Raw genomic sequence first — 26,038 nt, forward strand, 5'->3', positions numbered from 1 at the left:
TATTAATATTAACAAACTTTATACCTTTTACCTTTAACGTCTATCAAATAAATTCAACATTCAAGTTTTACATTTTAAAATCATTTTTATTGAGCTAATTTTAACAACATTGCTTTAGCTTGTGACAGCTGCCCCAAACCAAAACAAAGCCATCATGAATGCTATTCAGCATCCTCAATGTAATCCAGTATGTTTTCGTACTTGGAATATAGTTAAACTTTTGACATTACATAATCAAGCAAACAGCAGTGCATACTATATTATTCAAAAAGACTTTATCTATTTCATTTAAAAAATCAAGCTACAAGTGGCCTCAGTTTTATCACCAATCGCAGTGACACATTCCACACTTCATGCTCTCAAAATAAAAAGTGCCCTAAAACTAACTCTAAGTTTTTTAGTTACTGACATTAATACTAATCAGAGTTACAGGAATTGAAGTTTAACATTGTACAATATAAGCGGCAATAAGTTACTGATATTTGCTGACAAATTCCACTCAAACTAAATACATCCTTGATACATTCAAAAAGACATTTTGTAAATTTTAATAAGCTAGTGTATATGCTGCAGTGCAAAAAAAGTGACACCCTAGTTTCCTGAGCTTTAGGAAATTAACAATTTTCTGACTACTACTTTCAACTTAAAATAGGCTCTCTATTATATGAAGCCATGATAAAACTACACAATTAAATTAGGCTTTTGGAGAACTGAAAGACTGGTCAGAGTTACAGTGATTTAGGGTAATGAAAAAGTTTTCAAAGTAAAAGTATTTACAACACTACAAAGGATACTATGGATCTGCATGTAGTACAAAGATTAAAGATAACCTACTGATTTCACAATTGTCCCTCCTCTTTCAAAAATATTACACTGGGCCAGGCGCTGTAGCTTACACCTGTAATCCCAGCACTTTGGGTGGCCAAGGTGGATGGATCACCTGAGGTCAGGAGTTTGAGACCAGCCTGGCCAACATGGTGCAACCGCATCTCTACTGAAATACAAAAATTAGCCGGGCGTGGTGGCAGGTGCCTATAATCCCAGCTACTCAAGAGGCTGAGGCAGGAGAATCGCTTGAACCCAAGAGGCGGAGGTTGCAGTGAGCAGAGGTCGCACCACCGCACTCCAGCCTGGGTGACAGAGGAAGACTCTGTCTCAAAGAAAAATTACACTGAAAGACTTTATGGTAAGTATTTAAAATTAAATATACCAACCCGTGGTATATTACACATTTTAATATATTCTTCCATAATGCCCACTAAGAAGAAATAAATGGGATAAATGATGAAAAAAAAACAAAGAAAATAAACACGCTTTTAGGAATGTTTTCACATGTGTACATGGCAAGGGACATGAAAATGATTCCTCATGAGAACTCTCTACATCCTAAAAATTACAAAGACCGAGTTTCTACTTCAATTTTTTCTTCTGCTTGAAGTATATCTGGATCAACATGAACAACCGGAGGTCGTAGGATAACTTCAGGCCCTCCACCATAAATAGACTGCAGAAAATTCCATGTTTCTTCAGAAATCTGGCCAGAATCTGCTCCTTAAAATTATGTAGAAGAAATAATGTTTACAAACCTACATTCATACTGCAAAAGCTTTCATAATGTACCCCCCAGCATGAATCTTCTAGGGATAATTGAGAACTTTTGGAACATGAATCCGCAGACTACCAGCCCATATTGTTATAAGCTGCAACATACGGTTTGTCTCAAAATGTCAGAGATGCTTTTTCTTAGCTCTTACCAACAGCCTTAAGACCTTTCCTCAGATAAAAAAATAGTGGCTGCTTTCCATTATTTGCCCTAGTTAATGTATGGATTACATTCTTCAGCTGGGTAAAAAAGTACTATAGATGACTAATAACATATTTCTAACAGTGACAAATCACTCACAAGTAAAAGCTTAAATACGAGTCAAACTTACCTTGCCTAAGTATCACATTACCACATTTAGTGACTGCAATCTTAGTATTGTCAATAGGACCTGGAGGATCTAAAGGAAAATATATCAAAATGTATTTTTCAAAGAAATATAACAAAAATTGTGTAATTTTGTGCTTGACAAAATTGTGACCTGTAACTATATTATCAGATTGGTTATTTCTTAGCCTAATTATTATTATTATTATTTTTTTTGAGATGGAGTCTCGCCCTGTCGCCCAGGCTGGAGTACAGTGGCACGACCTCAGCTCACTGCAAGCTCCACCTCGGGTTCAAGTGATTCTCCTGCCTCAGCCTCCTGAGTAGCTGGGATTACAGGCACACGCCATCATGCCCAGCTAATTTTTGCTTTGTTTTTTTTAGTAGAAATGAGGTTCACCATGTTGGTCAGGCTGGTCTTGAACTCCTGACCTCATGATCCGCCCACCTCAGCCTCGCAAAGTGCTGGGATTACAGGCATGAGCTACCGCGCCTGGCCTAGGTTAATTCTTAACGTCTTCTCCTGAGCTTCTTCGTTTTTAGTTCTTAGTTCCCCCAAAACAGAACCAGGAAAGAAGATAAGAGAGGCTTGTTCACAACTATCACAGTCTAACAGAAATTATTTTTTAACTTTCTGTTTGGGGATTACAAGTCAAAATGTACCACTAATGCTAAAAAATAGCAATTCCTTTGTAACTTTAAATAAATTATACAATTAATGTGCTTCAGATTATCAAAGTAACATTAAAAACAATAAAAGCATTATAAAGGAAAGTGTTTAAATATATTCTTTTTAAATTGTAAGGCAAAAGTGAACCACATGGTCATCATCAAAAGCTGTAAAAGAAACTTAAATTTACAATAAAAAAAAAAAAACCATTAAAAAGTGGGCAAAGACCATGAACACTTCTCAAAAGAAGACGCTAAGGCAGGACACTCGCCTGAACCCAGGAGGAGGTTGCAGTGAGCTGAGATCTCACCACTCCACTACAGCCTGAGCGACAAAGTGAGCCTCTACCTCAAAAAAAAAGAAGAGTCAAGAAACAAGAGATGCTGACAAGGCTGCGGAGAAATAGGAACACTTTTACACTGTTGGTGGGAATGTAAATTAGTTCAACCATTGTGGAAGACAGTGTGGCGATTCCTCAAAGACCTAGAACCAGAAATACCATTTGACCCAGCAATCCCATTACTGGATATATATCCAAAATAATGTAATTCATTCTGTTATAAAGATACATGCACACATATGTTCATGGCAGCACTATTCACAACAGCAAAGACAGGGAATCAACCTAAATGATCATCTATGGTAGACTGGATAAAGAAAATGTAGTAAATATACACCATGGAATACCATGCAGCCATAAAAAGGAAAGAAATTATGTCCTATGCAGGCACACGGATGGAACTGGAAGCCCTTATCCTCAGCAAATTAATGCAGAAACAAAAAACCAAACACTGCATGTTCTCACTAGTAAGTGGGAGCCGAACAATGAGAACACAAGGACACAGGGAGGAGAACACACACTGGGGCCTGTTGCTGGGTGGCTGGGGTATGAGGGGCGGGAGAGCAACAGGAAAAACAGCTAATGCATGCTGGGTTTGATACCTAGGTAATGGGTTGATAGGTGCAGCAAATCGCCATGGCACACGTTTACCTATGTAACAAACCTGCACATCCTGCACATGTATGCTGGAACTTACAAAATAAAAATACAGTTTTTTTAAAGGTGTAGAAAAGTCAGATAAGGTGGTGAGCACCTATAGTCCCAGCTACTCAGGAGGCTGAGGCAAGGGGATCGCTGGAGCCCAGGAGTTTGAGGCCAGCCTGGGCAATATAGAGAGCACTCAGTAATTCAGCACTTTGGGAGGCCAAGGTGGGTGCATTCCTCGAGCACAGGAGTTCCTGGGCAACACTGTGAGACCATATCTCTACAATTAATTTTTTAAAATAATTTTTAAATTAGCCAAGTGTGGTAGTACATGCCTGTGGTCCCAACTACTCAGGAGATGGAGGTAGGAGGATCGCATGGGCTGAGAGGTCAGGGCTGCAGTGAGCCATGATCACACTGCTGTACTTCAACCTGGGCAACAGAGGTAAGACCTTGTCTCTATTAATTAAAAATTTTAAAAAGTAAATATATAAATACAAAAAAGCTTTAACCAGGCATATTGTTGCAGCCTTTTTCACATATCAGAATATCTTTTTGTTTGTTTGTTTAAAGACAAATCTTGCTCTGTTGGCCACACTGGAATACAGTGGCCATGATCTCAGTTCACTGCAGCCTCCGCCTCGCGAATTCAAGCAATTCTCCTGCCTCAGCCTCCTGAGTAGCTGGGATTACAGGTGCCTGCCACCACATCTGGCTAATTTTTGTATTTTTAGTAGAGACGGGGTTTTACCGTGTTGGCCAGGCTGGTCTTGAACTCCTGACCTGAGGTGATCCACCCGCCTCGGCCTCCCAAAGTGCTGGGATTACAGGTGTAAGCCACCGCACCCGGCACATATCAGAGTATCTTATTTTCAAATTATTAAATATTGTTATACAATTTTACTTTAAAAGTCCACTGTATTGAATAAACCATAACTTAAGCAACCTCTTATTCCTTATAAAGATTTCCAAAATTTGTTCAATATTAAGATCACAGATTTACTTTGTTCAGTTCTCTTATTCCTGCTATAATTCATAAAATAAGTTTAACAAAATTTAAAACCAACAGAATATAAACTAGAACGTGAAGATCCCTGAGGACAGGATTTTTTTCTCTTCTGTTCAATAGTGTAATCCCAAGTACACATAGATATTCAAGAAATATTTGTCAAACAAAAAAACAAGTAATATACCAAAAAAAACTTTTTCAGTCAACCACTTACCTCCATCTTTACCCTTCACAAAACTTTCCCATTCTCTAAACCACTGCATACTGATGCAATAAAAAGTAGCTGGAGAGTCCTCTTCTTGGAACGCTCTATTAAGCTAGAAGGGGAAAAAAAAAAACAATCACCTAGTATCTAAAACTTGCTTTATGGCAAAACAATACAATCATTCCACTTCAGTGTTTGATAACTCAGCACTTTCGGAGGCTGAGGCAGGAGGAGTCTTTGAACCCAGGAGTTCAAAACCAGCCTGGGCAACATCGTGAGAACATCCCTACAAAAAATATATATTTTTTTTATTTTTATTTATTTATTTTTGAGATAGAGTTTTGCTGTTGTTGCCCAGGCTGGAGTGCAATGGCACGATCTGGGTTCACTGCAACCTCCGCCTCCCAAATTCAAGCAATTCTTCAGCCTCAGCCTCCTGGGTAGCTGGGATTACAGGTGCCTGCCACCACACCTGGCTAATTTTTGTATTTTTAGTAGAGACAAGGTTTTCACCATGTTAGCCAGGCTGGTCTTGAACTCCTGACCTCAAGTGATCCACCTGCCTTGGGCTCCCAAAGTGCTGGGACTATAGACGTGAGCCACCGCACTCAGCCTATACAAAAAAAATTAGCTGTGTGAGGTAATTCGTGCCTGCAGTCCCAGCTATTCGAGAAGCTGAGGTAGGAGGATCGCTTGAGCTAAGAAGGTTGAGACTACAGTGAGCCATGATTGTGCCACTATACTCCAGCCTGGGTGATAAGACCCTGTCTCAAAAAAAAAAAAAAAAAAAGTGGTACAGTAAGATGTACCCTAACTTAGTACTAGGATATGTGGTAGCAATATGAATAAACAATTCTAGGTTCTGTCTCAAAATTTAACAAGTAAACATAAAAGGGGCATAAAGATTGGGTAAATGAAGATGGTCAAGACAAAGTCTTCAAAACAATAAATACTGCACATATTTATTAAAAATCTAATGCATAAACTTTATTTATGTACACATATTATATCAATAGTCTATACTTTGTTTACTTAAGATACTGGTAGACAACTTGCTATTACCTGCCATGCTGCAATGAATGATCTTCTACATGTCATTTCACAAGCAATATACATAAATGTATAGGTAAATTCTAAAAAGCGGTGGGACAGTCCCTGAAAACCAATTCCCTCTTCCAGCTCTTAGGCCTAAGGAATGGGTATGTGACTCAAACTATACACAACTCTACCAGAAATAAAAATCTTCAGAGAAGTAACCTAATGGTTAGAATGGAATCACTCCCATGTCAATTCAGGTAGATACTCAGGACTACCTTAGTTCTCAAACTTTTGGAGGTATGGGTTTTCAATTTTTATTCTTAGTAAATTTCTTTTTTGCCAGGTTAGCCAGTTAAAAAAAACCCAAGCGACAGAAAAACTGATACAGAAAGAGAAGCACAAGCAAAAGAGGCTCGGGAAAATTAAGGGTATTTGGAATTAATCTAATTGTAGCAGTGTATAAGACTCCTAAAAATATCTCATGATGGGCAATTAAATCCATGGAACACACTACCTGTGGACAAAGACAACCAAGTTCAGATTATATAATTCCTCTAATCAAATTAATCAACCCCCTGTGGTTGTCCACAGATTTCCTTATAAAAATAGCCCAGACATACCTCCATGATCTCCCCCCATCATCTGACCTCATCTTCTTTCTTCCTCATTTTTCACTGGTGGTCATACTGGCCACTTTGTTATTCCCAGAATCAAACAAATACACCCCTGCCTCACAAGGCTTTTGCACTAACCCTTCTTTTTGCAGGTATCTGAATGACTATCTCCCTTGCCTCCTTTAAGTCTTTGCTTAAATGTCATCTTCTCAATGAAGCCTATTTTGACCATCCTGTTTAAAACTCCAACCTGGGCTGGGCGCGGTAGCTCACGCCTGTAATCCCAGCATCACAGATCACTTACGGATCACTTGAGGTGGGGAGTTCGAGACCAGTCTGGCCAACATGGTGAAACCTCATCTCTACTAATACAAAAATTAGCCAGGCGTGGTGGTGGGTGCCTGTAATCCCAGCTACTCGGGAGGCTGAGGCAGGAGAATCGCTTGAACCCAAGAGGAGGAGGGTGCAGTGGGCTGAGATCACGCCACTGTACTCCAGCCTGGACAAAAAAGCAATACTCCATCTCAAAAATAAAATAAAATCAAAATAAAATATAAAACTCCAACCTGACTCCTCCCCCTCACCACTATAATCTTGGTGCCTCTGATTCTATTCATTGTTTCCCTTTTCCATTGTACCCATCACCTTTCAATATAATATATAACATATTTATCAAATATAAGCTCTGGCATGACACAGTGGCTCACCTGAGACCAGAAAATTCAAGACCAGCCTGGGCAACATGGTAAACCCCACCTCTACTAAAAATACAAAAAAAAATTAGCTGGGGGTGGTGGCACATGCCTATAGTCCCAGCTATTCATCAGGAGGCTGATGTGGAGGATCTCTTGAGCATGGGAGATCAAGGCTGCAGAAAGCTGTGACCATGCCACCACACTCCAGCCCGGGCAAAAGAGCAACACCTTGTCTCAAAAAAAAAAAAAAAAAGTATGTGTGTGTGTGTATATATATGTACGTGTGTGTATGTATGTATATATAAGCTCTCTGAGGGCAAAGATCTTTCTGGGACACAAGGTAGCTAGCTGCTTCGGTGGAACAATAAAATTTACAATGCTGTGGCAAGTCTCTGATGGTTAACAAAGAAATCAAGGCATATTTGTCTCAAGGCATGGAATTAAAGTTGGGGCTTTCTGTGATGAGAAACTTATCCCTAGAGAACTGAGATTTCTAAAATGTAATGTCAGACCGAATCTGCCAGATGCTGGATTATAACCACCATTAAATTCATACCACTACCATGTTTAAACACTTTCAGGACTTACTTTATCTTTGGTATTAAGAAGTTACTTCCTATGTGTTTAGGTAGAAGCTTTTTAAAATTTAGTTAAGCATAGTTACCTCATTAATTTAAGGATGTGTTTCTCTCTAGTTCTGGGAAATTTATCTAAATGGTTACTCTAAACGTAGTTCTCACCCTGTTCTCTTTTAAAAAATACATAATAGAAAAATATTGGATCCTATAGCTATTCAATATGTCAAAACTTTTCTTCCTTCTGTCTGCTTATCTTTTTGTGCTTTACCATGGGAGAAATCTTTCCGCTACGTCTTTCAGCATACTAATTTGCTCTCCAATAGTATTTATTTTGCCATTCAATCAACTCATGTATTGAGGTTTTGTTTTGTTATTTAGGATGCAATTTCCTGATGTATCTCCCTGAATATCAATCATACTTCACATGTCTACACTCACTGCTCTACCTAGGCAGATACCTTTATGCTTGCTGCCTGGTACAGTGCAACAGGTAGAATGCTAGGGTCATCACGGTATCTGCCACTTCCAAGATTAAAGCCCACATAGTCATTTCCTGTGGCACTTGCTTGCTTCTTTGATCTGATCCTATCTGCTTTTTCAGTTTTTCAGAAACTTCACCTAGCTTCCAATCCACCAAGGGCACCTATTTTTATATTCCAGTGTTATTTTTGTTAACACATGTGCTTTGTTTAAAAAAAAGGGGGGGGGCTGAATAAAACAAACAAAAAAACCCTAATATTTACAGAATAATAATTATAGGTTTGCACTTTTTTTGTGTGTGTGTGTGTGACGTAATCTCACTCTGTCATCCAGGCTGGAATACAATGGTGTGATCTCAACTCACTGCAATCTCCACCTTCCCGGTTCAAGCAAATCTCCTGCCTCAGCCTCCCAAGTAGGTGGGATTATAGGCACCCGCCACCACACCTGGCTAATTTTTGTATTTTTAGTAAAGATGGGGTTTCACCATGTTGGCCAGGCTGGTCTTGAACTCCTGACCTCAAGTCATCCGCCTGCCTCAGCCTCCCAAGGTGCTGGGATTACAGGCGTGAGCCACTGAGTCCGGTCAATTTTATTTATTTTTAAAGACAGGGTCTTGCTCTGTTGCCCAGGCTGGAGTACAGGGTCACGGTCAGAGCTCCCTGTAATCTCCAACTCCTAGGCTCAAGCAATCTTCCCTCCTTAGCCTCCTAAAGTGCAAGAAAGGCATAAGTCACCTTGCCCAGTCCCAGATTTGCTTTAACAACAAAACAACAACAACAACAATTTTATTAAGGTGTAACCCTCCCACTCTTCGTGTGGACTTCAATGGTTTTCTGTAAATTTATAGTTGTGCAACTGTCACCACAATCCAGCTTAGAGCCCTCCAACATCCACAAAAGCTGTCCTGCACCAGTTTGCAATCAGTTCCCCTTCTCTTGGTCCTTGAAATCGCTAATCATTTGTCTCCACACTTTTTCCCTTTTTAGAAATTTCATATAAATGAATTAGACATTATATGGTCTTTTGTAAGTCTGTCTTACGCTTGGCATAATGTTTCTAATATTTGTCCATGTTGCTGCATGGATCAGTATGCCATGACCTTTTTACTGCTGAGTAGCATTTTATTATACAACTATAACACATTTTGTTTATCCATTTGTCGGATGACAGACATTTCAATTGTTTCTAGTTTTGGGCAATTATGAACAATACTGCCATAAACATTTGTTTACATGTTTTATGTTAATATAAATTTCCATTTCTCTGGAATGAATACCTAAGAGTGGGATTGTTGGGTCATGTACTAGGAGTTGAACCTACAAGAAATTACCAAACTGTTTATCATTTGGCACACAGCATTTTGCATCCTCATCACTGATATTCATAGGAATTCCCTAATGACTGAGACTGTGTACTTTTTATGTGCTTATCAGCGCTATCTTCTTAAGGGTAATTTCTATTCAAATCTTTTGCCTATTTTCCAATTGGAATATTTGTTTACTTATTGAGTTGTATGTTCTTTATATAGTCTGGATACGAGTCCTTTGATGACGCATGATTTTTAAACACCTATAACTTACACTGGATTTAGGTCTACCTTCCTAACTCAGTGTTTTACCAAGTACCACTATTCTTGGACTTAGTGAATGACTCATTCATAACCACAATATCCTACACTGGCTCTGACCGTGGAATTCATTTTACACAAAAGAAATGAAGAAATAGGCTTACTTTCATAAAATTCACTGATGTTACCAGGTGCTATCATTTGCAAAAGATGTTGGCCTACCGGACTTAGTTTTTTTGTGTGGGTGGCAACACTTTTGAGTTTGGTATTATCTTACACGATGACGTATATGCTCAAAATTAGAAACCAATATATGGTGGTTTTTCCCATAACCAGAATACATAAACCTAGGAATCAGGTAAAGGAAATAAGAGAGCTCATCTACTACTACCTACTGACATATTCACAAAAGTTTTGCTTCCCATACTCACAACTTCGGCCTCTACTAAATGTGGAAGATTTGTATCCCGAGGGAACACAACAACAATTTGACTGGACTGAAAGTTGAGACAGCCCTCTGGCCATTTTGAGTTTCTCATGTCACTGAATCAGCAAGAAAAGAGGAGGTTACAGTACTGGCTGCAATGACTGATCCCAGTTATAAAAGGTAAATAAAATGAACACTACATTACTACATAATAGGAACAAAGAGGATTATGTTGGGAAACCAGATTATACCCACTGTACTAGTTTCAGAGGAATGCTATAACAAAGTGCCACAAATTTGGAAAATGAAAAGGTATTCATTCTCTCTGTTTTGGAGACCAGAAATCCAAAATCCCAGTGTCAGCAGAACCATTCTCCCTGTAGAGGCTCTAGGGGAAGATTCCATTCCTTGCCTATCATGCTTCTAAAGCTTCTACTTTGCAGCTGTATCATTCCAACCTCTGCCTCCATCTTCATGATTTTCACCTCTTCTCTGTGTATCTCTCTGCTGTGTATCTCTGTGAAAGGTCACTTACTGGATTTAGGGCCCATTCAGACAACTGAGGATGATCTCATCTCAAAAATCCTTACATACGCAAATACCCCTTTTTCAAGTAAGGTCACATTCACCAATAAGGTTAATTTACAGAGATTAGAGTATGGAAATATCTTTTTGGGAACCACCATTCAACCCACTATAGGCACCATTTAGTATTTCCATATTCAGAGAAATCTAATACAGACAAGACTACTACGGGTTCAAACCCTTCAGAAATGAAGGTCTTGGGTTATTTTATGAGGTAAACACATTTACAACTAGCCAAGGTATTGGCTGAGAAGAGAGGAAATAAGGAAAGAAAGAGTAGTGATTAGCTATAGATACATATTTCTTCCTTGCTCCATGTACATATTTATAAATATTTACCAGATGTTGAAATAACTACCAATTTATTTTTTTCCTTTCATTTGATTACTATTACAAGGTATGTTGGTGGTTAACATTATAGTTCATTCTTTTTTTTTTTTTTTTTTTTTTTTTTGAGACGGAGTCTCACTCTGTCGCCCAGACTGGAGTGCAGTGGCCGGATCTCAGCTCACTGCAAGCTCCGCCTCCCGGGTTTACGCCATTCTCCTGCCTCAGACTCCTGAGTAGCTGGGACTACAGGCGCCCGCCACCTCGCCCGGCTAGTTTTTTTGTGTGTGTGTGTGTGTTTTTTAGTAGAGACGGGGTTTCACAGTGTTAGCCAGGATGGTCTCGATCTCCTGACCTCATGATCCGCCCGTCTCAGCCTCCCAAAGTGCTGGGATTACAGGCTTGAGCCACCGCGCCCGGCCTCATTCTTTAGATCACAGAGTATAACAGGGAAAAGCATGACTATACTGTCTGAACTAAAAGATTTATGAACATCACTTAGAAATAGGTATAGTGACTGATGGGACTTTGGGTCTCCCAAATATGGAGAAAGGGCAAATGAAACACATACTGGTGCAGGAGCCTAGTTGTATTACGTCAGGCAGAAGCATGATACTGTTGCCACTGTTGTTGGTTGTGTAAGTGCATATGGGTGCTGGGTTGACAAAGGGGTAGGCTGTGCTGTATTATCTGTTAATGAACATCATTTTCATTTATTCATATACTCCTTTCTGTGAAGACAAGCCTACATTTTACAGGATCCATTGCCAGTAGTATGCCAGACTATATATAACCATGATATATGAAATATATGAAAGGTATAAGAAAGAAACACGATTTCCCCCTCTGGTGGCAGCTTTGGGTAGTCTTGAGGCATCCACAGATAGCATAAGTAGGGTTTTGCCACCACTTCTAAGCGTCTTCCAAAGAATCCAATCTCACTTAGTACTGTACGTAGCTAACATCTTTAACAGAAGCATCCTGTGTCTTCTGGGCATCATCTTGAATAATTCGCTTGGGTCCTGATAGTAGCAGTAGCTTCTCAGGTTTCTGAGCATTGTCACAGGCAGACAGCTGAAATCGTTTCCAAGGGCTTTGTGCAGTTTTGAATTTTTTTTTAACTCTGAAGCAATCTGAAACTTACAGGAAAACTCCAAGTATACAAAGAAATTTTCTTTACCTAGTTTGATTTCAGAATAAGTTGAACAGACGTTCCTTTCTTCCAAACAGTTTGTTGTTTTATAAAATGTCCCTCAGTTTGGGTTTGTGACTTTCCTCATTTGAGATTCAGGTTATCCACCTGTGTATCAAAGAAGTGGTGCCATGTTCTTCTAATTGTACACTATTCTGGCACATAAGTTTTATTTGTTTCACTTCTTTTTTTCTTTCTTTTAAGATACAAAGTCTCGCTACATTGTCCAGGCTAGTCTTAAACTCCTGGGCTCAAGTGATCCTCTTGCCTCGCCTCCTGAATAACTGGAACTTACAGGCACACACCAGCACACCCAACTAATTGATTTGTTTCATTTTTAATGGTGCTCATTTTATCTTCATCGAGATAGTGTCAGGATTCTCTGCTGAAATTTAGTCTTTTCCCTTTGTAATTAATAAGTGTTTAATGAGGGAGTTAAGTTGAAATGATGTAAACATTCCATTCCTCATCCTTTCCATTTATTCATTTATTTATTTATACTAATATGGATGCAATATCTATTTTATTTAATGAGGTTGTATATTACTAAAATTTATTTTGAGGCTAGGCACATTAGTTTATGCTTGTAATCCCAGAGCTTTGGGAGGCAGAGGCAGGAAAATCGCTTGAGGCCAGGCATTAGAGACCAGTCTGGGCAAGACAGCAAGACACTGTCTCTACAAAAAAAATTTTTCTTTAATTAGCCACACATGGTGGTGTGCATCTGTAGTCCTAGCTACTCAGGATGCTGAGGCAGGAGGATCCCTTGAGCCTAGGAGTTCAATGTTACAGTGAACTATGACCAGCCACTGCACTCCAGTCTGGTGATAGAATGAGACCCTGTCTTTTAAAATGAAATTCAGAAATATATAGATATATATAGATACATATCTATATATCTATATTTTATATACATTTGAATTGAACGTATTCTCTCTATATATATAGAACATATTCTCTCTATATATAAAGTTACATATAGATCTATCCAGATATAGACCTATCTAGATAGACCTGTATTTGTTTATTAAGGTCAGTGACTTTATCAGTTTATTGCTTAACCTGCTCTATCTATATTTCATATACAGATCTAGATACAGATCTATCTAGATAGACCTAGAGAGCTAGGTATGATCAATCTTACTGGAGTAATCAATCTATATATAGATATAGATATCTATATAATATATATATATATATCTCTGAGAGCCAGGTATGATCAATCCTACTGGAGTAATCATTGATCCAAGGCACTTTCAGTGAGAGTTAAGAAATATTAAGTTTCTATACATGCATACACACACACACACACACACACACGTACACGTCCATATTTACTCAGTTATTATCACGAGTTCACAAAGATACCCATAACTCCAATTCAATAACAATACAAGGTACAGTTTAGTTTCCTCCTTTTCCATATTTGAAACTTCCTCATCTGACAATGAGAAACTTGGCACTCATTACACTTATGACTTGATCATTTTCCCATATGGAACCAATCGCTCACTGCCACTACCACCACTATGCTGTACCCTTGTAGCCACCAATGTCAGGCCAATATGGGCATCCCTTCTCATTCTGCCTGGGCTCTAACACTCTTTTTTTTTTTTTTTTTTTTTTTGGAGACAGAGTCTCGCTCTGTCGCCCAGGCTGGAGTGCAGTGGCCGGATCTCAGCTCACTGCAAGCTCCGCCTCCCGGGTTTATGCCATTCTCCTGCCTCAGCCTCCCGAGTAGCTGGGACTACAGGCGCCCGCCGCTTCGCCCGGCTATTTTGTATTTTTTAGTAGAGACGGGGTTTCACCATGTTAGCCAGGATGGTCTTGATCTCCTGACCTCGTGATCCGCCCGTCTCGGCCTCCCAAAGTGCTGGGATTACAGGCTTGAGCCACCGCGCCCGGCCCGCTCTAACACTCTTGATTGGGCTCATACCACTCACTATACAGAAGTTATCTTTACCCTGTGTGGTTATAAAACACCATCCTTGGCCACTGCTTCCCTCCCATCCACAATGTGGTAACCCTATCCCACTTCTAGATTTCCTGAAAGCCAGCAGTGGTCTTCTTGGCCTCAACTGCCCAGTCCCTTCGATAGTAATGTAACGTTCTCATTCCCTATATTCTGATTCTATTCAAAATACTTAGAATAGCTTCTATTAATCAAACACTGACAGACACAGTCATTCGCCATTATTTAAGCATTGATAGAAAAAACTATTTTTAATATTCAACTAAAGTTTGCTTCCTTAGATTCAAGAAGCAAATGAAGCCCATGTAAAATAAATAAATCTATACCCATATCTTTTTTTTAATGTAAAATTTACTTTAGGCAAGGACACAAAAAAAGCCCTGAATCAATGAGGAAAAGCAGGTGTGTGTGTGTGTGTGTGTCTACACATGTGCAGGAAAGGAATAATATGAAACATACTGGACATCTTATTTTGATCTGCTTAATATCTTCTCCCCTGCTTTTACTACAAGAATTTTTTTTCTTGCAGTATTACTCCTCCCCATAATAGTGTCTCAGTAGATTTATCAATGAACATGTCTCTCAAATGATCCAGTTTTTCAAGTGGAGCTATGTTACTGACAGCAGCACTGCAGAGACTTCTTGCTACCTCGATAATTGGAAGGGTACTATTCCTTGCCCATAAAACCTGGTTGTTCATTCTTTTTATTTTATGACCACACTTTCTGTTGCTTACAATTAAGGGACACCTCATAATATGTTCAGTTTGTGAAAAACGGGTATATTTATAAGCTCAGGAGTCTCTCAAAAAAACAAAATAATAATATATCTCACAAAAGAATGAAAGTAGTACATGCAGTCTGGATAGACTACAGAGAACACTAACTTAAGAAAACCTGTAATTTTCCATTTCAAAAAGATTTCTGCCAGTGCCAATACATTAAAAAAAAAAAATTATTGTCAATCCATAAAAACAAAAACCCACAAAGGGGTCAAGCACAGTGACTCATGCCTATAATCCCAGCACTTCGTCGGGCCAATACGGTGGATCACATGAGGTCAGGAGTTCGAGACCAGCATGGCCAACGCGGCAAAACCCTGTCTCTACTAAAAATACAAAAATTAGCCAGGCATGGTGGGGCACGCCAGTTGAGTTGGGAAGCTGAGGCAGAAGAATCGCTTGAACCTAGGAGACGGAGGTTGCTGTGAGCCGAGATTGCACCACTGCACTCCAGCCTGGGCGACAGAGTAAGATTTTGTTCCATACACACACACACACAAAAAAAAAAAAACACAAAGGGAGAACATAACTCAACAGAACTGTAGTGAACTGCCTGACGTCATTCACCATTATGCACCTAGAACACTTGAAATCTATTACAACTCTTTCATCCAATCATTTTATTAATATCATATAGCTGATAATTGTCAGGTCTTCATCTTTATCCTAGATCAATTTGAAAAGTATCAGTTTTTTACCCGGATAAAAATTTCCAACTCAGTTTTTCTTCTCTTTTCAATTTTCTCCGCCTCAATCTGGCAAGTGTGACAAATGTACAGATGGTTAACAGCTGGTCCTCCACCATACCTAAAGCATGAAAAATTTAAGAATTAAAATTATGGCAAGCTTAAGAAAGCTTATGTTCTAGGAAGTTTGTTTCTAACATTTAAGTCAGTGGCCAAATACCCAGTAAAAATAAATTATCTTAATAAAATTCTCAAAGTAATATAAAAACCAAAAACCATATAAGGACTTGTTATTATGTTTATTAAGGTCAGTGACTTTATCAGTTTATTGCTTAACTTGCTTTATCTATATTTCAACTCTCCCTTACTTCTGCTCCAAAATGTTAGAGCCAACAACAAAGTAAAAGAAGTGATTTCAAAAATTATCATACAACATATAAATGTTAAATTACACATCACAGTCATAGTCAAGTTGTCATCAAATGAAGGACTCCCCTAGCCTCTCTATTAAGAAGCATTGAATGTATGAATTATTTTTAATATTTAATTAAAGAAAACATAATTAGTAGGAAATTTGTGGTGCAAAATGTTTTAAAATAAAGGTCAGAAGTTGCAAGACCAACCTGGCCAACATGGTGAAACCCCGTCTCTATTAAAAATACAAAAATTAGCCAGGCGTGGTGACGTGTGCCTGTAACCCCAGGTACTCGGGAGGCTGAGGCACAAGAATCACTTGAAACTGGGAGGCAGAGGTTGCAGTGAGCCGAGATCACACCACTGCACTCCAGACTGGGTGACAGAGCGAGACTCCATCTTAAAATTTTTTAATTTACGGCCAGGCGCGGTGGCTCAAGCCTGTAATCCCAGCTCTTTGGGAGGTCGAGACAGGCGGATCACAAGGTCAGGAGATGGAGACCATCCTGGCTAACCCGGTGAAACCCCATCTCTACTAAAAAATACAAAAAACTAGCTGGGCGAGGTGGCGGGCGCTTGTAGTCCCAGCTACTCGGGAGGCTGAGGCAGGAGAATGGCGTAAACCCGGGAGGCGGAGCTTGCAGTGAGCTGAGATCCGGCCACTGCACTCCAGCCTAGGTGACAGAGCGAGACTCCGTCTCAAAAAAAAAAAAAAAAAATTTTTTTTAATTTACAATGTTAAGGCCAGGCCCAGTGGTGCATGCCTGTAATCCCAGTACTTTGGGAGGCCGAGGCGGCCATATGGCTTGAGTCCAGGAGTTCAAGACCAGCCCGGGCACATGGTGAAACCCCATCTCTACAAAAAAAAAAAAAAAAAAAACCCAAAAATTAGCCAGACGTGATGGACGCCTGTGATCCCAGCTACTCGGCAGGCTGAAGCGAGAGGACCACTTGACCCTAGGAGGTAGAGGCTGCAGTGAGCCGAGATCATGCCACTGCACTCCAGCCTGGGTAACAGAGCAAGACCTTGTCTCAAGAAAAAGAAAAAAAAAATTTACAATTTAAGAGTAAGATACTCAATTGTCGGAGTATATACATACGTAAAATTTTAGTGTGGGGATATGCAAAATATTTTAAACAAAGTACTTAAATTACCACAGCATACCTTTGCAGACAGATAATTAGAACAAAAAAATTAAAATTAATTATCTAGACTATGCCACAGTAGCTACAAAGTCTTCCTACTCACACTTTATAATGAGTAAGTGAAGGAAAAAGAATAAACATACAGCACAATGAGCATCTGTGAAATAATCCAATCCCCTTTTAACCAGTTTAACTGACTTTCACAACACTGTATGGTCTGATTTAAAAAACAAACCTGCTATATAGGTTATCCCAAATGTTCTGAGGCAGCATCAAAACCAGGTCTTCAATATAACCAGCTTTTCTTGGAGGAACACCTAAAAAAAAAATTTAAACATATTTGTTTCATGCTTTTAATTACACTCCTTTCAAAGATTAAACTCATTTTTTTAACAATAACCAAATGACTGATCAATCCTCATTGTTTTTTTAAGTGGCAGGGTCTTGTTCTGTCACCCAGTCTAGAGAGTACAGTGGCATGATCATGGCTCACAGCAGCCTCAAAATTTCTGGGCTCAAGGGATCCTCCCACCCCCACCTCCTGCATAGCTGTGACTAGAGGCATGCTTCAACACACCCAGCTAACTTTTTTATTTTTTTGTAGAAAAAGGCTCTCATTATGTTGCCTAGGCTGGTCTCAAACTCATGAACTCAAATGATCCTCCTGCTTTGGCCTCCCAAAGTGCTGGGATTAGAGGCATGAGCCATTGTGTCTGGCCATTTTTTTGAGTCAAGGTCTCACTCTGTCACCCAGGCTGGAGTGCAGCAGCATGACCATGGCTCACTGCAACCTCAACTCTAGGGCTCAAGGAGTCCTCCTGCCTCAGCCTCCTGAGACACTGGGATTACAGGTGTGAGCCACGGCACCCAGCTCAATCATTGTTCTTACATTCTCTCTCCCAAGAAAGGTAATTATAAAGCATTTTTGGTGGCTGTGTTTTCTCAAGATGAACATACACCTTAAAATTTCTATGTCCAATACAGGTATCCCTATCCCTTTAGGTTTCACTATAAACATAATTACCATGAATATCCCATCTTCAACCTTGAAGTTTAATCAGCATCATACAAAGGTCCTCTTTATTGTAGTAACAAACATTAACACAGCCAATCTCACAAGGGCCAAAGTTACATTTAATTATGAGGCTTTTTTTTCTTAAATCCCAGATACATTTCCATACTCGGGAAAAAAGCCAGCTATTCATTTAGACAATGGCGTTAAGAGCCACCAATATAGCGGGCAGATAAAATCACCAGCACAGGAATGCCCAAGTAGGAAAAATGATGTATAATGGAGGAGCTCACTGTAATGTAAACAGCTGTTTTATGTATCTGACTCTACTATGAAATTAGAGCTTTCACAGAAGAAAAAGGATCTTTAGTGTCCTTAGGCACTAGCAAAAAGTTTAGAAAGCATGTACTCAGTAAATATATGTTCAATAAAGAAGCTAGAGATTACCTATAATTAAAAAGGACAGGTGAATTTCTCAAACCATTAAGTTTGAAAGCAGGTGGGGAAATAGGAAATAAGTGTGTGACGAAAATTCTTGGCTCTCCTAATTTGCAAATTATTTTACAGCAAACTTCTAACACAGCTTTGCATTACAGGATTTCTTACCTCCATGAATACAAAGAAAGTCATTATTTGAAATAGGGCCAGGTTCGGCAAAGGTCTTAAATTTATTTAGCCACTGTCGAGAAATATAAAACTGAAGGAGGCTCGGTTCCATTATGTTCAACAAATTTGATATCCTTCTCCTCTCTTTTTGTGCCTCTTCACTGCTCTTCCTATTAATGACAATGATTAAATTCAATATGCATTTTACTACATTACTAGTAGATGGATTTTTCTTCTTATTAGACTTAGCACACCTATTAACACTATTAGGTCTTGGGAATTTCAAGAGAAATATACTTTGTATTATCCACCAAATGCATTATATACCCATAGGGATGACACTGCATCTTATCTACGGGTATCCACATAACTACTGGAACACAGTAAGCATTCAAATGTTTGTTAATAAGATCAAGCTAAATAATTAAACTGCTTCTGTTTCAGGAGCTAGCACCTTCTTTTGTAAGATGCTAAAAAATACCAAATATTTTTATAGTAATACTTCCATTATTAGCTACTTTAGGAGAAAATTTGGTACTTAATTCAGACCATCAATGCCTAATTTTTAAATTACAACTTTTTTTTTTTTTTTTTTTAGATGGAGTCTCACTCTGTTGCCCAGGCTGGAGTGCAGTGGCACAATCCAGGCTCACTGCAACCTCCACCCATGGGGTTAAACTGATTCTCCTGCCTCAGCCTCCCGAGTAGCTGGGTTTACAGATGACTGCCACCACACCTGGCTAAGTTTTGTATTTTTAGTAGAGACAGGGTTTCACCATCTTGGCCAGACTGGTCTTGAACTCCTGACCTTGTGATCCACCCACCTCGGCCTCCCAAAGTGCTGTGATTACAGGCATGAGCCACCACGCCCGGCCCTAAAATTAATCTTTCTAAAACAAAATAAATCCCTTTGCTCTTCAAGTAAATGATTTAGCATTTTCTGAACAAAGAATCATCTACATATACAGCCTTTTACTGTATTTTACCGTAATGAAATAGGAGGAAAGCAATTTCTAATCTTGACTTAGCAATCCATTAGAATGTCTTAGAAATCACTGATAAGCCCAAACTGTGAGATGTTCTTTCACATCTATAGCTATTTCCATTACCTATAGAAAAGAACATAAGCTTCTGCATTTTGTACAGTAGATTCTGAAACTTCAGTGACACTCTGATCATCAAATTCATACCAGAGATTATTTAGATTGTTTCGGCAGTAGGCTATATAGTGTCCACCTGAATTTGAGGGAAAAGAAATCATTACAGTAATACAAAAACAACACAAGAAAGGAAGATAAACATTTTATATTTCCAGTGCCTAGCACAGTAGCTGGAATATAGGAAGAACTATGCTTGTATTTTTTTTCAATTTGCATGCTTGCCACCATTCCTTCATCACTTGATGACAGAACATGTAATTTTATTTTTTATTTTTTATTTTTTAAGAGACAGTCTTGCTCTGTTCCCCAAGCTGGAGTGCAGTGAAGGGATCACAGGTCACTGCAGCCTCAAATTTCTGGGCTCAAGCCATCCTCTTGCCTCAGCCTCCTGAGTAATTGGAACTACATGTGCACATCCCCACAACCAGCGAATTTATTTTTTTTTTTTAGAGATGGGGTGTTGCCATGTTGTCCAGGCTGTTCTCAAACTCCTAGTCTCAAGTGATCCTTCTGCCTCAGCCTACGAAGGTGCTGGGATTATAGACATGAGTCACTAACACCTGCCAGGGTCTGTACCGCAGACCCTGACCCAGTGACGATGAATGAAGTACACTGACACAGATATTCTGCTTTGCCAGTCCAGCTGAGCATCCGGGCCACTTACAGACTTCAAGAAGAGTGCTGTAAGCAGTTGCGACCAAAGCCTCGACCAGCCAGTGAGACTCACATTTGTTCAGTACAGATTAACTGACAAAGCCTTGAGTCAGCACCACTAGAGGGTAAATGACATTGCAAACCTTCCAAGTAGAAAGCAATTAAGCACCCAGTAAATCAAAGGTTAGTCTTAGGACCACATGGGTAAACAAGCTAGTTAGATCAACTCCCCATATTCCTTTGTTTCTACTCTAATTTATTTAACTAAGGGGACAAGGCTGCCTTCAGCCAAGTACTATACGTAAAAACTCCCAGCCCTCCAGAAGGGTTTGTGTATATTTTCTATAACTACAATGTTTCCCACCAGCCTGACTGAATCCCCACAAACACCTAGCTATTAGAAAACATTATCTTTTTTTTTTTTTTTTTTTTTTTTTTGAGACGGAGCTTCGCTCTTGTTACCCAGGCTAGAGTGCAATGGTGCAATCTCGGCTCATTGCAACCTCTACCTTCCGGGTTCAAGCTATTCTGTTAGCTCAGCCTCCCGACTAGCTGGGATTACAAGCACCCACCACCATGCCCGGCTAATTTTTTGTATTTTTAGTAAAGACAGAGTTTCATCATGTTGACCAGGCTGGTCACGAACTCCTGACCTCATATGATCCACCTGCCTCGGCCTCCCAAAGTGCTGGGATTATAGGTGTGAGCCACCACACCCAGTTAGAACACATAATCTTAAAAAAATCCAGTAAAAAATCATGTTAGGGTCAGGCGTGGTGGTTCACGCCTGTAATCCCAGCACTTTGGGAGGCCGAGGCAGGTGGATCACGAGGTCAAGAGATCGAGACCATCCTGGCTAACATGGTGAAACCCTGTCTCCACTAAAAATACAAAAAATTAGCCACACGTGGTAGCAGACGCCTGTAGTCCCAGCTACTTGGGAGGCTGAGGCAGGAGAATGGTGTGAACCCGGGAGGTGGAGGTTGCAGTGAGCCAAGAATGTGCCACTGCACTCCAGACTGGGCAACAGAGCAAGACTCCGTCTCAAAAAAAACAAACAAAAAAAATCATGTTAATGCCTTATTATTTAACTGTATACAATTTTCAATATTGGAAACATCATAGTAAAAATATTTAATTTCATAAAATTGACATGTTTTTAATAATTAGCAGTAACATCTGTTTTTAACTTTTTTTCTTTCAGATATTCAGACATTATTTAAAAGATCAATTAGGATGTTTAATTTTTTTTTTTTTTTTTTTTTGTGGAGATGGGGTTTCACGATGTTGCCCAGACTGGTCTCAAACTTCTGGCTTTAAGTGATTCTCCCACCTCAGTCTCCCAAAAGGCTGGTATTACAGGTATGAGCCACCATCCCTAGGCTTATTTTAATTTTTTTTTTTTTAATCTAAGAACATCTGTTAAACCTATATACTTACTACTTGCAGTTCCATGATGGCAAATGACTGACAGAAGATCATAAGTCACAATTTGAGCTGGACTATCCTTAGCAAGAAATGGCTGAAGATCCAAGCCTTCTAGTGGAAATGAAACATGGGTACTGATTTTGGTGGAAAACATTAGTTCATGTCTGAATCTTTTAAGGTGGATGCATAAAATCTAAAAGAATAAAATTCAAAACTAATTTGTCAATACAGAAAACAAAAAGCATTATAATAGGTAATACTTACTAATATTTTTATTCAACAAGCAAGAAACTGAGGTGTTCAATCAAAATACAACTATAAAGTTATTTAGATTTTTATTTAGTTTTAAATGCTAAAGGAGTCTATTCAATATATACTTAAGTGTCAAGGTTAAGTATTAATCTGCAATTATAACCTGCTTCCAGAGACGTTAAAAATATGGAAATGGTGAAACAAGGTACTTTCTAAGTTCACTGCTATTTGTTTTTCTAATTTTACACTTTAGACCTGGCAAGATCCTACGAGTATGATTACACTTTGTTCAACATAGCACACTGTTAAAGGGCACTTACAGTATTTAACTTAATATTTTAAAAATGAATAATCTTAAAAAGGCACGCATAGCAACCATTCAATTCTTCAACCAAGCAAAGAGAATTTATTACTACATTTTGCTACATTAATACTTTATGTTCCTACCACATAATACAAGTTGAGCTAAAATAATGTCCATACCTCAGGAAACTTCTGTACTTTACAAAACTTTACTCCATTTCTCAACCTAAGGGGAGAAAAGAGAAAATCAATTAGTCTACAAAAAAACTTAGTATATTTAAATTTGCAGCAAAAATCTTTTAGAAAATGCAGAGATCCAGCCAGGCCAACGTGGTGAAATCCCGTCTCTACTAAAAATACAAAATTTAGCCAGGCATGGTGGCACATGCCTGCAGTCCCAGATACTCGGGAGGCGGAGGTAGGAGAATCACTTGAACCCAGGAGGCAGAGTTTGCAGAGAGCCGAGATCGCACCACTGTACTCCAACCTGGGCTGGAGTGAGACCCTGTCTGAAAAAAAAAAAAAAAACAGAACAAGAAAAGAAAGAAAGGGAAAGGAAGGGAAAGGGAAAAGGAAAGGGGAAGGGGAAGGGCAAGGGCAAGGGCAAGGGCAAGGGAAGGGCAAGGCAGAGACAAAAGATATCAGACTAGAAATACTTGCCACTGAATTATGTTACATGTATACACTAAATATCTTAATCAAAACAATGGAGTTCCTTATTGTAAAAAATAATTAAAATTGGCCGGGTGCGGTGGCTCACGCCTGTAATCTCAGCACTTTAGGAGGCCAAGGCGGGCAGATCATAAGGTCAGGAGATTGAGACCATCCTGGCCAACATGGTGAAACCCCATGTCTACTAAAATACAAAAAATGAGACGGGCATGGTGGCATGTGCTTGTAGTCCCAGCTACTGAGGAGGTTGAGGCAGAGCAATCACTTGAACCCAGGAGGCAGAGGCTGCAGTGAGCCCATATCGTGCCACTGCACTCCAGCCTGGCGACAGAGCAAGACTCTATCTCAAAAAATAATAATAGTAATTTAAACCAACATATCAGTAATCAAAAATTTAGAGAGTTATATAATTCTTTGGTGAAACTTGTTTTAACAAATGTGCTACTGTCTATGGTGTGGCTATGCCTTTAAAACATCTAGATATTAAGTAAAACCAGATAAAGCAAAATCTGTTTTATAAAATGTGTAGTTCAAGTTAATATATCAAAATCTTAGCCAGGCACCATGGCTCACGTCTATAATCCCAGCATTTTGGGAGGCCGAGGTGGGCAGATCACCTGAGGTCAGGAGTTCAAGACTAGCCTGACCAATATGGCAAAACCCCATCTCTACTAAAAATACAAAAATTAGCTGGGTGTGGTGGCGAGCACCTGTAATCCCAGCTACTCGAGAGGTTCAGGCAGGGAAAATTGCTTGAACCCAGAAGGCAGAGGTTGCAGTGAGCTGAGATTACACCACTGCACTCCAGCCTGGGTGACACGGCAAGGCTCCTTCTCAAAAAAAAAAAAAGTCTTGGCCAGGCACAGTGGCTCATACTTGTAATTTCAGCATTTTGGGAAGCCAATGTTGGCAAATCGTTGTGAGCCAAGGACTTTGCAACCAGCCTGCGCAACATGACAAAACCCCATCTCTACAAAAAATACAAATTAGCCAGGCATGGTGCATGCATCTGTAGTCCCAGCTACTTGAGAGGCTGAGGCAGGAGGATCGCTTGTGACCAGGAAGCTGAGGCTGCAAAGAGCTGTAATCATGCTACTGAACCTTCAGCCTTGGTGACAGAATGAGACTATGTCTCAAACGAAAAAAAAAAAAAAAAAAAAAAAAACACTTTATTCTTACATGTGGTAAAAAGATAAAGGATTGTTTTTTGTTTGTTTGTTTTTTGAGACGGAGTCTGGCTCTGTCGCCCAGGTTGGAGTGCAGTGGCCGGATCTCAGCTCACTGCAAGCTCCGCCTCCCGGGTTTACGCCATTCTCCTGCCTCAGCCTCCCAAGTAGCTGGGACTACAGGCGCCCGCCACCTCGCCCGGCTAGTTTTTTGTATTTTTTAGTAGAGACGGGGTTTCACCGTGTTAGCCAGGATGGTCTCGATTTCCTGACCTCGTGATCCGCCCGTCTCGGCCTCCCAAAGTGCTGGGATTACAGGCTTGAGTCACCACGCCCAGCCAAGGATGGTTATTATTAATAATCAAAATTAATACACATTTGACAGATCTCTACTTTGAATTTGGAGGTAGATGCAAGGTTCTTTTCCATCTTCCCTGTTATCTTTTTCCTAGTATGCTTTGCTTTACAAGGAACAATCCCTTTCCAAGCCCACTTCCTTTTCAGCAGTCAGCTAGGGCTTCAAGAACAAAGTGATAAAATGTCTCCAAAAGTAGAAGTCAGCTTTCTCATCTTTATCAACCAAATAGTATACCATTCCTTTCTGTCATGTCATGATCAGTTGCAGATCAATGTTTCCTTGAGGTTACTGCCAAGAAGTAGAAGTCTGTATTATTCCAGATCTTATTAGGAGGCCGTTGTATTTCTATTATAGAGATTGAGAAGAAATTTCCAGTTCACTCTGCCTCACAAATAGTTGCTTTTCGCCAAATCTTCCAACACTTTTTTCTGACTTACCACTAAGAAGCATTGAAAGTCTAAATTGGGCCGGGCGCGGTGGCTCAAGCCTGTAATCCCAGCACTTTGGGAGGCCGAGACGGGCGGATCACGAGGTCAGGAGATCGAGACCATCCTGGCTAACACAGTGAAACCCCGTCTCTACTAAAAAATACAAAAAACTAGCCGGGCGTGGTGGTGGGCGCCTGTAGTCCCAGCTGCTCGGGAGGCTGAGGCAGGAGAATGGCGTGAACCCGGGAGGCGGAGCTTGCAGTGAGCTGAGATCCGGCCACTGCACTCCAGCCTGGGCGACAGAGCGAGACTCCGTCTCAAAAAAAAAAAAGAAAGTCTAAATTGATTACAAGATAGAAAAAGGCAGCTGGTAGTAGATGTAAACAAAATCAGACTTTAGCTGTCTTTCTTGTCTGCCACTGTAGACAGCAGATAACATCAAAGTTGGTATAACCTTTAGGAATTTTATGTAGATCTGAAACTTTGTACCTTTTACTTCCTGAATCTAGCCTGTTAAAATGGTAATTCAGAAGAAAATATTGTCTTATTTAGGAAAATGTTTTACACAAAATCACGTACAGATTTCATCCCTCAAAGTATACTCTCTCATATCTTAGATAGGCCTATTAAATCTGTCAAATTTTTACCTTACATTTGTTTCACAAAACAGCTAATCTCTATTATTACTAGCATAA

At 39.6% G+C, this 26,038-nt stretch overlaps 1 protein-coding gene across 4 annotated transcripts in view; it reads right to left on the reverse strand.

Moving 5' to 3' along the window:
- Positions 1-65: 65 nt before the first annotated feature.
- Positions 66-26,038, reverse strand: part of USP33 (ubiquitin specific peptidase 33) — a 71,012-nt gene continuing 45,039 nt past the window's right edge. For all 4 annotated transcript variants that reach the window (XM_033225357.1, XM_033225358.1, XM_033225356.1 and 1 more), the window contains 9 exons: positions 22,900-22,945; positions 22,177-22,357; positions 20,032-20,158; positions 18,923-19,092; positions 17,540-17,621; positions 15,757-15,865; positions 4,809-4,911; positions 1,935-2,003; positions 66-1,551 (listed from right to left, as the gene is read on the reverse strand). In XM_033225357.1, the coding sequence (XP_033081248.1) occupies positions 1,394-1,551; positions 1,935-2,003; positions 4,809-4,911; positions 15,757-15,865; positions 17,540-17,621; positions 18,923-19,092; positions 20,032-20,158; positions 22,177-22,357; positions 22,900-22,945 (1,045 nt within the window). In that variant the 3' untranslated portion in view covers positions 66-1,393. The remainder of the gene's footprint in view (positions 1,552-1,934; positions 2,004-4,808; positions 4,912-15,756; positions 15,866-17,539; positions 17,622-18,922; positions 19,093-20,031; positions 20,159-22,176; positions 22,358-22,899; positions 22,946-26,038) is intronic.

Source organism: Trachypithecus francoisi, unplaced genomic scaffold (genome assembly GCF_009764315.1).
Source record: "Trachypithecus francoisi isolate TF-2019V2 unplaced genomic scaffold, Tfra_2.0 Lachesis_group12, whole genome shotgun sequence".
Lineage (NCBI taxonomy): Eukaryota > Metazoa > Chordata > Mammalia > Primates > Cercopithecidae > Trachypithecus > Trachypithecus francoisi.